The sequence below is a fragment of the Eschscholzia californica genome, unplaced genomic scaffold (genome assembly GCF_041429995.1).
Source record: "Eschscholzia californica isolate CP2 unplaced genomic scaffold, dmEscCali1.0.p SCAF_5, whole genome shotgun sequence".
Classification (NCBI taxonomy): Eukaryota; Viridiplantae; Streptophyta; class Magnoliopsida; order Ranunculales; family Papaveraceae; genus Eschscholzia; species Eschscholzia californica.
In genome coordinates, this window is record NW_028238472.1 from 7,613,949 (window position 1) to 7,628,595 (window position 14,647).

A 14,647-nucleotide genomic window follows, 5' to 3' on the forward strand; every position below is an offset into this window, starting at 1 on the left:
GAATTTGATGCCTGTATCAACTTAAGCTCATAGAATCAACAACCTTAATATAAATATATATGTCTTTTCCAACCATAGTTTATAGATTTTGAGTGGTTAAACAACCCGTGTATACATTTTCCAAAAAGAGAATAAAATGTACTATTAATTTTAAGCATAAAGTCTGTAGTGGTAACATTAAGAACTACAGATCACACAAATTTCACACAGATGTAGTTGAAATCCTTTTAATTCTTGCTAAGCAATTGTCTTCGGGCCTTGGATGAGGCAAATATTTTACGGCACTATCTGGATTCAACCTTTCAAGTCTGCACATATTTAAGAAAAAAAAATGTACTTAGATGATGTTTTTCACAAATTCAAATTTAACCCGTCTAGGCTTTTTATTTTCTGAACTTTGACTTGGCGTCTTATTTTGGCGCCTTATTTTGGAACTTTGACTAAAACTGGGACGCTGGGCCGTCAACAGATAAACGACCCATATTCAATTCTCTTTGACGGCTAGGGTCTACCTTGATCGAAAAAATTTCGGCTCAAGTAATTAAGTTTAGATGAGTTAGATTCAGTCCATAGGGAAAACAAACATCACCTAATTTTTGTTTTTTCAAGTTTGTAGTTGAGTTATTGCATCTTATAGGAGGGAGAGAGAGAGGCAAAAGAAACTTACTCATAATTAAGAAGAAAGTGATGAAAGAAAATGGAGCTTTCTAGCTTGGCAAGATCAGTTCCTGTGCACATACGGTTACCTGTTCCAAAAGGAATAAAACTTCCAATTTTTGGTGGGTTTCCCTGCAAATATTAGTCAAACATCAAAACAAATAAAATGATGGGTAATTTTAAAGGCGTCCCCTATAAGTGTTATAGGCACCTCCCTCTGGACAAATTTGAGAGGGAGTTTGTGAAGAAAGGAGAATGATTTAGGTTGCGGAAACAAGAAAATTCTCATAGGTACAAAATTTTGGGTGAAGGTCTTTTGGTCTTTTTTTTCCCTCAACTCCCACCACCACCCTTCTCCACTCCAATAATGGTCGTAGGGCCATTCCGACAACGTTAAAGAAAAAATTCAAAATCTTTCTCCTCCGACCACCACCAACAAATTTGCTTGGTAGCCCTCATCTCCATCTTCACTCTATCTAACAACGATTTTAACAAAGATTTTGTAGAGGTTTGATTTTTTGAAGATTTTTGCAAAGAAAATCAAGTTCAATTTTTGCAACAAATGTTTGTAAGTTTTGCAAACACAATATTTCGTAGAACTTGAAAAATGATGATTTTTAAGAGTTAAATTTTGCAAGCATATGTTTGCAATATTTGCAAATACTGGTTACCAATTTTTTTTATTTGCAAACAGTTGTTTGCAAGAGTTTGATTTCGGAAACATGTGTTTACAATACTTGTAAATTGTGGTTTTGCAAACAGTTGTTTGCAAGAATTGGATTCGAAAAATAGATGCTTTTGAGTTTGCAATAGTTTGCCGAATTTGCGACCCTGAGTTTGCTAAACAACTGTTTCAAGAATATTTAAAGAAAAAAAAAAAACGAAAAAAAAAAAATAGTTTTTGGATTTCCTTTTACGGTTTTGGCCTATTTTCGTTATGGCTCTTTTATAACAAATGAAGATAACTTCCTGGGTGGTTCTTCCTTTTGTTTAAAGTGGATCTTACTTACATCCCATCTAGATGGATTGAACTCCTTTGGATTAGGGTAAACTTCAGGATCCAAGTGAACATTGCTGAGCACCACCATAACTCTCCAACCCTTAGGTATGGTGTAACCTGTCCATTTAAATAGAATAAGTTCCTTAAGTTGAAGTACATAAAGAAAAAAAAAATCATGTAGAAACTTAGGGTTTTGAAAAACTTACCATTAAGATTGACGTCGCATACTGCCTCACGAAAAACAGATGTCGCTAAATTAATTATACGTAATGTCTCGTTGATAACCTTTCAAAACAAAAGTAGCATCTTACTCTAATGCTCTACGAAGTTAGGTCATGCTCATTTTGGTTTATGGCTGAGAGTAAAATACCTTAGATAGGTACTCCATCTGTCGAATTTCCTTAAACGTCAATCCTTTCTGAGTGGATGGCCTGTTCCTTAATATTTCTTCTTGTTCGGCCTAAAAAACACGTAGAATTTCACTTTACCAAATAATGTATACAAATTCGTAAGTACGAAAACATGTTCTAATTTAGAAAAACATGTTGGGGATAGTACTAATCACCTTAGCTTTTTTTAAGCATTCGGGATTGGATTGTAGAAAAATAGTAACCCACATCATTAAGTGACCAGGTGATTCATAGCCCGCATTTACTAACATCATAAGAACATCGATAATTTCTTCATCATCCAATTTTCTACCCGTTTCGTCTTTGAACTCCATTAAAACATCTACCATGTACTTCATAGGAGATGATGTTATTGCCCTTTTTTCCTTTATTTCATCTAGAATAGCTTGTAAGGTTACTCCTATCGTTTTCTTGGCCTTGAACAAAAATAACATAGGGTATTAGTCACGTAAAAATACACATGAAATGTACGTAAAAACGACAATATCTCACCTTTATTGCATTATAGAAACCGAAACCTCTGATATTAATAGGCAATGATGTAAATCCACGGTTCAAAGTCTTATACTCCTGATCAAGAGCTTCCACTAGATGATTTTGTTGGGAGCCAAGGAAAATATGAGAAATTATCTTAAATGTAAGCTTCCTCAATTGGGTTGAGAACTCAATTGGGCCCATATTGACCCATTCCTCCAACTCCGATATGATTGTATCTTCGATATACTTGAGGTACAGTTCCAGAGATTCATGACCGTTTATCATAGCAGCTGTAATTCGACGAAGTTGATATTGGCCGTAAGATGGACTGCCAATTAGTGCCAAAATATGTTTAGGCCAACCAGGAGCAAATTTGACATTATCCGATAAAACTTGCCTACATGTTTCAGGTATTGTGACCAGGATACATGGTCTACCAAACATAAAGGCCTTGTATATTCCGGTTCGAGTATACCTGCAAACTAACGATTAGATGATGTACGAAGCTGCTTTAATTTGGGCATAGCCCTTCGCCTAAAAATCCTTGCTTTAATTTGGGCATGGCCTAAAAATCCATTTGTTTTAAAGAGGATGTGAATAATCAAAATTGAAGAGATGAAAATGAGAAAAGTAATTCGATTTTGAATTCAAATGATGTAATCATGTCATGTAAGATGTTCTTAAAATGAATTGTCTTTTCGGAGAAAAAACTGAAGTATACATGAGAAGATGGTGCCTTTAGCTTCATTTGTGAATAGAGGGGTATGTCCCTTAGACCAAGGCATAACCCAGTCGGGATCTACACAAACTTGGTCAAGTTGGTTATCTGACTCGTGATTTTGACTTTTTCTTTGAGAAATCGACCACGATCTACATTAGCTTTTGACCTTTAAGTACATAAGCTAACTAATAAATATTGGGAGATTTTATAGGCAATACCTTTCTTTATTTAAAGTAATCTCGCTAAATTGTAGGTTAGAGGCAATGTAGTCAATAGGAAGCAATGCCCATCTTCCTTTTTTTCGGCCAAAGGTCACCGCAACCTCAGCCGACGACCTTCAGTTTACAAATATATAAATATATTTTTCTTTTTCTTCTCCTCCTCTAAGTCCTCATCATGGATCAAGGTTGGTTTGGAATCAAGGTTCTTTCCGTTATGATTTTACTCTATTTCTCTCTCTCTAAAACAATGTTCTTTCTCTCCCAAACTCCTCATTGCAGATCGATGAATGATTTTGGAAACAAGATTGTTTCCATGACGACGTGATGATGATGACACGTAAAAGAAAACCGCGAAGAAAGAGATGAAGAAGAAGAAACGAAGAAGATAACATATAAAAAAATTAGGGCAAGGGGTGGTAGGTGGCTCCCAAGAAGGCACCAAGTCCGTCGCTAATAGGCATCTTTCGCAAATAACAATTATGTCGGGTGCCTTTAGCAACTCCTAAGGAAATTCTTTGGCAGAACTTCGGTGGTAATACCGTACCGGCAAAACGATACGAGACAACGGAAAGGGGGACATAAACAACAATAAAGTCGGTTATTTTCATTTTTTAAGTGTAAAAAATTAGATACCCCTGATTTTCAATGAGCAATTTAACGATACCGCTTCACTACTAATGTCCAGTTAGCAATACCTTATTTTTTAATTGGGTATTAGTGAAACCTCTTTTTTTGCACTTAAAAGTCTGAAAATATCCTTATCCTCATTGTTTTATCTATCTTTTTTCTTCGATCTCTTATACATCTTCGATGTTATGCTTTGTTGACATATCTTCATTTCTCATACCTATTTTTTTCTCTCTTATCCATCTATTCTCTACTTTACCAACAACATTTATCGAAAACTTAAAATTAGTAAATTACAACAATTTGAAATAAAAATCGCAAATTCTAAGAATTTTTTTAACTTCTCATTTGTTTCACGTTAAAATTGATGTTTCCAAGTGTAACCAATTTGAAAAAGACCAATTGATACCTGTTGTTCTTTTTATTAAATATAATTCGTGTATATTCAAAAAATACAAATACAAATTGAAATTATGAATTGAACGAAAAATTACAAAATTAGGAGAGAAATTATTAATTGAACTTGTAATTAGATAGAAAAATTCATGAAAAGACCGAAATTTCTAGTGTAATGTCAGCCGTGAACTTACAAATTAGATTGAAAAGTTCATAGAAAGACCGAAGTTAAAGTATTATTCGCCCGTACTGATATTTTTTTTTGTTAAAAGACGGCCGTAGTGATATGAAAGGGAAAAAAAGTATAATAACTATAGAGTTACTTTCGTACTTTTCAACGCAAAGAGAGAAGTTTCACTAATGTCTAACTAAAAAAAATGATATTGCTAATTGGACATTAGTGGTAGAGGATATTGCATAATTCCCCATTTGCAATTAAAAGATATAGTTTCCCTTGTTGTACTTCATTGAACAGGAGACATCCCCAAATTATCCTCTTATAATCAAATCATTCCCAATAACTAAAATAATAGAGGGAGAGAGAGAGGGACCTGTCAACATAGCTTGAGATAAAAGACTCAGGATTTGAAGACTTGGAAGCTTTGAGAAATGGTATCATGTTCCCAACTAATGGCCAACCTAAATCACCAGGAGGAAGAGAATACCACTTTTCACCTAACCTGGTTGCATAGTACCACTCATTTGCTCTTCTAAGCATACCATATAATGCAAGTAAAGCACCTAGAAAAAGAGTAATGAAGACCACCCAATAGCTCTCAAACTCCATTGAAACAGAGAAAGAAAAGGGTATTTGTGCAGCTATAGTGAGAAGTTTACCAGACTGAGTTTTAAGAAGAATTTATAGAGTAAATTTGACGCGCATCAAAAAAATTGAAACCTTCCAGATAAAGAGATTTGAATATTGAAACCTTTACTTGTTAAAAGCTTGAACTTTTGCACGCTAGACAGTAGTAATTAGAACAAACGTTATTTTGTAATTATCATAAGAGATTATATCCTTATGTGGAGGATCTTTTTTTTTATCATTTACTCTTAATAGAACAAATAGTCAAACAAAATGAGATTAAATTGTGAGATATAAAACAAATAAAATGAAAATATGTAGATAATGAGCTGGAATATCCCCCATGTGCATCAAGATGAGTTCTTATTTTCCATGTCATGTAAAAAAAAGGAAAATATTTTGCAATATTTATAAGAGATATCTCTACTTAATAGTAATTTACTTATTAACAAGGACATAACATAGAAATAATTACTGCTATACTCAAGTTCGAACTTTACTTATAATAGTGACAGAATCAAAAGATGTTAATATTTGAGGGAAAAGATAAGACTTTGCTTACTGAACTTTTGGACCCGATAAAAATGTCCTTTCGTCTACTGTAGTCGTAATTTCGTAAATATGTAGAACATAAAAGCAACAAATAAAGTCCATAATGTTTGTCAACATCCGCCCTTTGTGTATTTGTTGAACCTCGGTGAAGTTATCTCACTATTATTACTAATATTTTGCGAAGATATACGACTCTCCTAAATTTTGAGAGCGGTACAATGACAACAAACATCCCGTTAGGGTTTAGAGTTGAATTGATTTTTTTCTTAAACCACAAGTCATTCTCTAACAGAACTTACTCACCATGATATTTCAAATGAGATAAGCAAGTGCCCCAAGTAAAAGTTTCTTAAATGAAATATTTCATACAAAATAATTTTGTAATCAATATTAAAATCTAGCTTTCAAATGGGAGTATTATTATCTCATCGAAAAAAATGGGAGTATTATTAAATTTCTGTAATCAATTAAACCAAATGTTGAGCAAACCAATTTTGGAACCTATGAAGCAAGGCCCTGAGTATGAACAAAGAAGCCCTGGAAGAACTAATGCACAGGGCCCACTTTGACTCAAAACTAACAAAGTCCAGCCTTGGGCTACCTATTTTTGGGCCTCCTTATTATACTAGTTTCTTTTAAAGAACTCTTTTTACATATCACATATTTTAAAGGCCTCCAAAACTACTCTTAAGTACAGGCCTCAAATTCTGGATTTTCGAGCACCAACTTCTATTATATTTTTTTTGAGAGATCGACTACGTTCTACGTTAGTCGTAACAAGCCATTGATACATCACGAACATGTGATAAGCTCGATAACTGCCTAAGTTAAACCAAGAAACGAAAGAGGCCTAAAGCCCGATAAATTTATTACATAATATATAGGAGTACTTATAAATACCCGAGTTCAATATTCTTGGATTTACACTTCCAAGAAATCGAACCTGAGATCTCTGAGTTGCAGAGAAATGCACTAACCAACTGAGCTACCAGTTGTTGGCCAACTTGTATTATATTAGGAAAACTCCAAATTGCCCGTAAGGTCCTAAAACTAATTTGATGAATTAAATCCCAAATCTTTTAATCCCCTGTACCAAACTCAACCTCTTCAACACTCATGCCATTCTGTGTGTCGGTCTCCCGTTCCAAGACTATTAGGATCCACCGGCCCAACACCACTCAGCCAAACCGAGTGGACCTGGTCTATAGGATTTTTGTTGTATTACTTAGATAACTTTAGTTTAGATATTGTATACCTTAGATAAACCTAACCCTGATTCTCATATGTATCCCATTCCCTATATGTGGAAACCGATGTAATTTACAAAAGATATAACAGAGAGAATTTAATTATTATCTGTCTCTATCTCTCTGATTCACGACTTCTCTCTCTCTCTCCCTCTCTCTGTCTCGATCTCGGTCTCACTCAATCTCGTTCTCTCTATTATGTCAAGAGGTTCATCCCTCTTCACAAAGACTCGTGCGACAAAACTCTTTTGACAGGGCCGGCCCTAGTATATCGGGGGCCCCAAGCGAAACCAAAAATTGGGGCCCCCATACAATGGATACTAGAAAAAAATTAAGTAAAATTTAAACAATGCAAATGGTAGGAATCAAACCCTTCACCTTTCATTTAAGATCTAAACCCTTTACCACCAAGCTACGACTTAAATTGTGTTTGAAATTGATTTAAAATATAATTAGTTTTTCGAAAGTTACATACGAAATATGAAACATGAGGCCCTTGATTACTTGGGGCTCAAAGCGACCGCTTTGGTGACTTTGGTCACGGGCCGCGCCTGCCTTTTGGATGACTCTATCAGAGTCTCGCTTGCGCTTATTCAAGGTTCTGGTATGTGTTGTCAAAATCAACTGACTATCTTATGGACTGGTCAAGGGTAAAGTGATATTTGACTCAGCAAAATACCACCTGGGGATAAAACTACCCAAAAATATTCAAATTCCATTAGGAGGACATGAGAGAAGAGGGGAAATCAAATTGAATTGAAAGAGAAATCTCTAGTCAAACTAGTATAAAATATTGGGAAAGTGCTACGATATGTCTCACAAGAAATGCCACATCAATTTGTGAGTAAGACGGCAGAGAATCTTCCATAATATTTGTGTCAAAAATGCAAGAAATTTCTTGATTAGTTGTTTTAGGAACCAAAATGTCAGTATTAATTACTTTGGATAATCTTACAAGAATGGTAGTAAATGTGCTTAGAGCAACTCTAATCCCAGTCTGTTTTAGGCCGAAAAGATCACTTTTTCACCCTAAATTTTTGACCTCAGCTCAGCCTCAATAATTCAGCTCCAACCCCAGCCTCTCTTGAGATCGAAAATTTGTTTATGTGCGAGAAACGTGTGTGATTTTGTGTATATACAAAACACGTTTTTGAACTATTTCCGAAATAATATTTTTATTCCCAGATTGAAAAATTATTCGGGAACCGACACTTTCGTTCAATGTATTTTAATATTTTAATGCAAAAGTCGGTTTGTATTAATATATTTTTATTATTAATGTTGATTTTGATTTTTAAGTTATTTCTAATTTTTTAGTTATTTTTAATTTTGTATTTAATTTTTTACTATTTTTTATTTTACAAAAAAAAAAGTTATGTGCCAGTTGGATAATCCAACGGCCAAGATCAGCCCCCAATGTGACTGTTGGGTCCCCCAACGGTCACATTGGGGACAACTTCAGTCGCCCCTAATGTTAGGGGCGGCTGAAGCGTCGTTTGGGGCCTCCGCCCAGCCGACTCGCGCTGGAGGGTCGGGCGCAGGCCATAATTTTGAAATTATGGCCTGTGCCCGGCCCGCACTGGAGATGCTCTTATATCTTACATTCTTAAGGCAAGTCCAATGTGGGGCTCGGGCTCCCAATTTTGGGAGCCACTGAATTTTGGGAGCCCCGGAACTTTGTCTAAATTCCAACGTCAGGCTCCCAACAGAGGCTCCCAAATCCAAATAATGTACGTGCGCGAAGTACGTGTGCGAAATTTTGATTTTAGATTTCAACTATGAATTATTAGATTTCGACTATAAATTAAAATGTGATATTGTCCGAGATAGATAATTTCAAAAAGAACCAAGCCATAATCGAAAAATGCCCCAAAATACGGTGTTTTTCTTTTTATTCTACTTTAATTTAATTCATTTATTGAGAAAAATAGGAAACACAAAAAAAAAAGATATAAAAATAGTTCAAAACATTTTAAGAAGATCAAAGAAAATCAGTTCAAAATAAAATAAAAAGAAGTTAGGGGATCCACCCCAAATATGGCTGTTGGGGACTCCCAACGGCCATATTTTGGGGCTGGGAGCCCGGAAGCATGGGGCTCACAACCCCACCGGGAACCCGCGAACATTGGATTTGCTCTAAAATCATATTTTAGAAAGGGAAGTTCTATAGGCTCCACCTCTCCACATTAGTCATTTGGGCATCTAAATGTACCCATACAGTATGAGTGGTGGCGCCTGTAGACTCTAGTTGTGACTTGTGAACAAAGTTAGATATGCTCGAGTCTCATACTGATGCAGGGGCACCCGGCGTGGAGACTTTTTCCATGACCGAACCCGGTCATGGGCCAACCGGCCATAGAGAGTAGATTTAGGAAGTCCCAATTTTAGTATGATTATTAGAGAATTTAGGTTTAGGAAATTATGTTATTTTAGTATTTCCAATAATTGGAAAGGTCCAGATTTGAGTCTAGTTATTTAGGCAGTTGCAGTATTTTAATTATTTAGGAAAGTCTAATTCAAGTCTATCTAGGAAGGTCCAGAATCCTATAAAAGGATATCTAGTTTGTCCATTATTTTTAGATTGAGAGAAAAACCCCTTTGAAGTTTTAATAAATTTGATTATTTAGAGTTATTTAATCTTTATTTTTATCGTTCTTATTTAGTTTATTCATCTCTTTTAATTCCGCTGCGTTTCTACATCAAGTGGCATTCAGAGCCATAATTTTTTTTCTTTCTTCATCTTCACTTTTATCACCATGGTTAATACTACTATCACCGTTACACCAACTAAGGAGAAAACACCAACCTTTTCATCCGAATGAGACAACATTAAAGAAGGCCTTTCTGCAGGTAAAAAGTTGGAGGAAGGTTTTAATGAGTACAAGAAGGAAACAACAGAAAAATTCGATAAAATCGATCAACGATTCGATCAACTCAACGACTCCATTAACATCATCTCCAAACAACTCGAAGGTATGTGTAAAACCAAACTCCAACCCCCACCACTATCACACCTCAACAACCCTCACAACTACCGACTACCACCAACACCACCCGATTTCCACCCCTCGGTTTTCCTCCCGAGCCCACGACACCACTCTTCGGTCACACCGTTAGCAACCCCCCTCCGGTTATCACACCACCCTTTATCACATCTTATTCACAAAACACACCTTTTCAAACACCTACGTACCCCTCCTATACCCACACGTCAACACCACCATCGTTCTCCTTCCCCGAGCCAACTACAGCACCACATCGACCACCACACGAAACCCACTTCTCAACCGACCACCATCACCTCACCAACTCCCAAACCAACAACAGAAACATAACCAACCAACCCCAACCAATCACCCCTTTAAGAACCATTACAACCTACCAAGACCCCCGTCTTCTTTACCCGTATACCCGATACACTCCAAACCCTATCAACCAAACCGAAACCCACTCACAATATCAACCTCATCACACCCACCACAACCGCCAAACCGAACCACGATACACCCCCACGGTTCATGATCCAGTTACACCATCTATACACCACCGCCGTCCACATGAAACCGAGACGACCATCACCCTTCCTCTACAACCCGACCACACCCACGTCACCGAGAACAACTCCATCCATTAAACCGATACCGAGAACCCAACTTCACCCATACCCAAACCCGAGAACCTACCACACCTATCAACCGCCCGATCAACCTACTCCAACGACCACCCTTGGTCGTCCAACCCACTCAAACCGAACGTGAACACCACACTCCACCAACCGAAACCGAATGTCCAAACCCTAGCTCATCGTACCGTATTCGAATGGAAGTACCATCATATGATGGTTCGATAAATATTGAAGATTTCTTGGATTACGTCTCACGACTAGAGATTTTTTTTGATGTTATGCAAGTGGAAGGTCCTGAACAGGTACGTTGTGTTACTGGTTATATGTCTAAAACTGCTCTTACTTGGTGGAAACAGGAATCCGAAATCGTCGTTTATTACACCTACCTCCTATTTCTTCTTGGTTAGAATTGAAACCATTAATGTTCTCGCGTTTCCTCCTCCGGATTATGAGAACCAATTGTGTGTTGATTATTTACGTTGCCGTCAAGGAAGACGTTCAGTTGAGGAATATGCTTCGGAATTCCAACGACTAATTACAAGACTTAATCTCCCAGATTCAGAGTCAAAAAATTTGAAAAATTCAAAGACGAACTTCGGAATGATATTAAAGATTTGGTTAATTTAAGGTCTTTTAATTCGGTCTCTGAATGTATCAGTGTAGCTCGGTCTTTTGAATCAGATTCACGTTCCATCTTCCAGGGACACAGTACGAGAAGTCAAGCAGTTCGAACTCTACCGGATGAATTAGATCAATCAAAACAATCGGAGGAGGGTACTAAATCAATAGCCGATAATCCTTATAAAAAACCTCCACCGGTTAAGTGTTATCGTTGTTTTGAAACAGGACACTATTCTAATGCTTGCCCCTCTCGCGGTAAAGCAAATATTGTGGAAAAGAAATCAGATTCAGATGAAGATCAATTGGAACGTATTAACACTATTCCAGACAACGGTGATCGGGTTATGTTACTCACTCGGAGAGTTCTTTTTACACCTTTCGAGAGGAATTTATCTCAACGAAAGAATTTGTTCGTTACACGGGGAACAGTACTGAATAAAGTGTGTACTATTGTGATTGACAATGGTTGTGTAGAGAATTTAATTTCTACAAAGCTTGTCAACTTCTTGGGTATTACTACAATGATTAAATCAAACCCGTATAACCGTTTGGATTCAGTCGGGTACTACTACACGGGTTGATCACATGTGTACTATTAATCTTTCTATTGGTTCTTCTTATTTGTCTACAGTTAATTGTGATGTCACGGATATGGATTTATGCCACATCATATTGGGACGACCATGGCAATCTGATGTTGATGCCACTTACCGTGGTCGTTTGAATGTTTATGAATTTCCGTGGAAGAAGAAGATCGTGACGTTATTACCAATTGAAGATGGATCGGAGGAACTACATTCTCTTCAAAAACGGTTCGGGACGAACCTCTTGGGAGAAGGGGATACTGATGCAGGGGCACCCGGCGTGGAGACTTTTTCCATGACCGAACCCGGTCATGGGCCAACCGGCCATAGAGAGTAGATTTAGGAAGTCCCAATTTTAGTATGATTATTAGAGAATTTAGGTTTAGGAAATTATGTTATTTTAGTATTTCCAATAATTGGAAAGGTCCAGATTTGAGTCTAGTTATTTAGGCAGTTGCAGTATTTTAATTATTTAGGAAAGTCTAATTCAAGTCTATCTAGGAAGGTCCAGAATCCTATAAAAGGATATCTAGTTTGTCCATTATTCTTAGATTGAGAGAAAAACCGCTTTGAAGTTGTAATAAATTCGAGTATTTAGAGTTATTTAATCTTTATTTTTATCGTTCTTATTTAGTTTATTCATCTCTTTTAATTCCGCTGCGTTTCTACATCACATACCTTCGTCTTGAATTTGTGCAATATGGTCCCCGACTTTTTTTGATGCTTGGTAGTTGGTAGATTGTGTTTCGGCGAACTTTGATGATGGTGTCATGATGTAAGTATCACTCTCTACTTTACTCCTTGTCTCATGACTTCAGGACTTCTTCGTTGCCGAAATTATTGGATGTCTGCGAAGCTATTGGATGTCTGGAAAGCTATTGGATGTCTGCGAAGCTATTGTGATGCAGGGGCACCCGGCATGGAGACTAATTCCATGACCGGACCCGGTCATGGTCCAATTGGCCAAAGAGAGAAGACTTAGAAAGTTCTTATTTTAGTATATTTATTAATTAATTTGGTTTAGGAATTATGCTATTTTAATATTTCCAATAATTGGAAAGGTCCAGAGTTAGTCCAGTTATTTAGGTAAGTTGCAGTATTTAATTATTTAGGAATTCTTATTCAAGTCTATCTAGGAAAGTCCAAACCCTATAAGAGGGATAACTAGTTTGTCTATTATCTTCAGATTTGAGAGAAAAACCCCATTGAAGTTTTAATAAAGTTTATTATTTAGAGTTATTTGATCTTTAATTTTATCGTTCTTAGTTAGTTATTTTATATCTTTAATTCCGCTGCGTTTCTACATCAAGTGGTATCTAGAGCCATATTTTTTTTAATCAATCTTCTCATCATGGTTAATACTACTATCTCTACTACACCAACTAAGGAGAAATCACCAACTTTCTCTTCTGAATGGGACAACATCAAAGAAGGGTTATCTGCAGGAAGAAAATTGGAAGAAGGGTTCAATGAGTATAAGAAGGAAACAACAGAAAAATTCAACAACATCGATAAAAGATTCGATCAACTCAATGAATCAATCACCATCATCTCCAAGCAACTTGAAGGTATGTGTAAAAACCAATCTCCACCTCCCACCACTATCACACATCACACTCCCACACATCTATCGGGCACCACCACCACCACCACACGTGTTCCCTCTCTAGGTTTCCCACCCGAGCCAACAACACCACTATTCGGCCACACCATTAGCCACCCTCCACCAATTATCACACCACCGTTCATCAACCCCTATTCCCCACACTCGACTTTTCCAACAACCCCATACCACCATTACACACACACGTCAACCCCACCATCATTCTCTTTCACCGAACCAACAACGACTCAAAACCGACCACCACCCGAGAGCCTCTACTCGGCCGAACACCACCTCCAACCCAACCACCAAACCAGCAACCGAAACATACCCGGACCAACCCAACCGGTTACACCTCTCGGCAAAATCACAACTTATCAAGAAACAAGTAACCCATACCCATATACCCGATTCCCTCCTTCCACTACTAACCAAACCGAACACCCAATTTACCAACAACATCACAACCACTCAAATCCCCATTCCGAGATACGAACAACCACATCAGTTATGGACCCGGTTCTACAACCTTCACTTCACCGCCGCCCACTAGAAACCGAGTTTCCCATCCACCATGACCAACCCGACAACACTACACACCTTCGTAACCGAGACCAATCCCTTTCCCTCAACCGAAACCGAGAACATAACCTAACCCATTCCCAGTCCCAAACCCGCGACTCTACTCCTCCTTCAAACCGTCCTACAAACACACCTCAACGACATCCTTTGGTAGGCCATTACACTCAAACCGATCGTGAGAATTACACTCCTCTTTCCGACACCGAACGTTCAAACACTAATTCTTCATACCGTATTCGAATGGAAGTGCCTTCGTATGATGGTTCGATTAATATTGAAGACTTCTTGGATTATGTGTCTAGACTTGAGATTTTTTTTGACGTTATGCAAGTTGAAGGCCCTGAACAGGTACGTTGTGTAACTGGTTATTTATCTAAAACTGCTCTTACTTGGTGGAAACAGGAATCTGAGAATCGACGTTTATTACACCTCCCTCCTATTTCTTCATGGTTAGAATTGAAACCATTAATGTTCTCCCGTTTCCTCCCTCCGGATTATGAGAACCAACTTTGTGTTGAT

General features: G+C 37.3%; 1 protein-coding gene across 1 annotated transcript; it reads right to left on the minus strand.

The window, feature by feature from the left end:
• Positions 1 to 202: 202 nt before the first annotated feature.
• LOC147536724 (ent-kaurenoic acid oxidase 2-like) lies at positions 203 to 5,296 on the minus strand. Its single transcript, XM_086644099.1, has 8 exons — positions 5,061 to 5,296; positions 2,560 to 3,019; positions 2,223 to 2,483; positions 2,028 to 2,117; positions 1,864 to 1,942; positions 1,668 to 1,774; positions 668 to 789; positions 203 to 308 (listed from the first exon to the last, which is right to left on the minus strand). The coding sequence occupies exons 1-8, from the start codon at positions 5,294 to 5,296 to the stop codon at positions 203 to 205; spliced, it is 1,461 nt and encodes a 486-aa protein (XP_086500225.1).
• Positions 5,297 to 14,647: the final 9,351 nt, after the last annotated feature.

What these genes read in the sequence shown, in the direction of transcription:
- LOC147536724 (XM_086644099.1), bottom strand. Translation starts at nt 5,296, where the DNA reads ATGGAGTTTGAGAGCTATTGGGTGGTCTTCATTACTCTTTTTCTAGGT. An exon ending in AGATGGAGTACCTATCTAAG is followed by an intron (nt 1,943 to 2,027) that starts GTATTTTACTCT and finishes TTGTTTTGAAAG; the next exon opens with GTTATCAACGAGACATTACG. An exon ending in CACTTTCTTCTTAATTATGA is followed by an intron (nt 309 to 667) that starts GTAAGTTTCTTT and finishes AAATATGTGCAG; the next exon opens with ACTTGAAAGGTTGAATCCAG.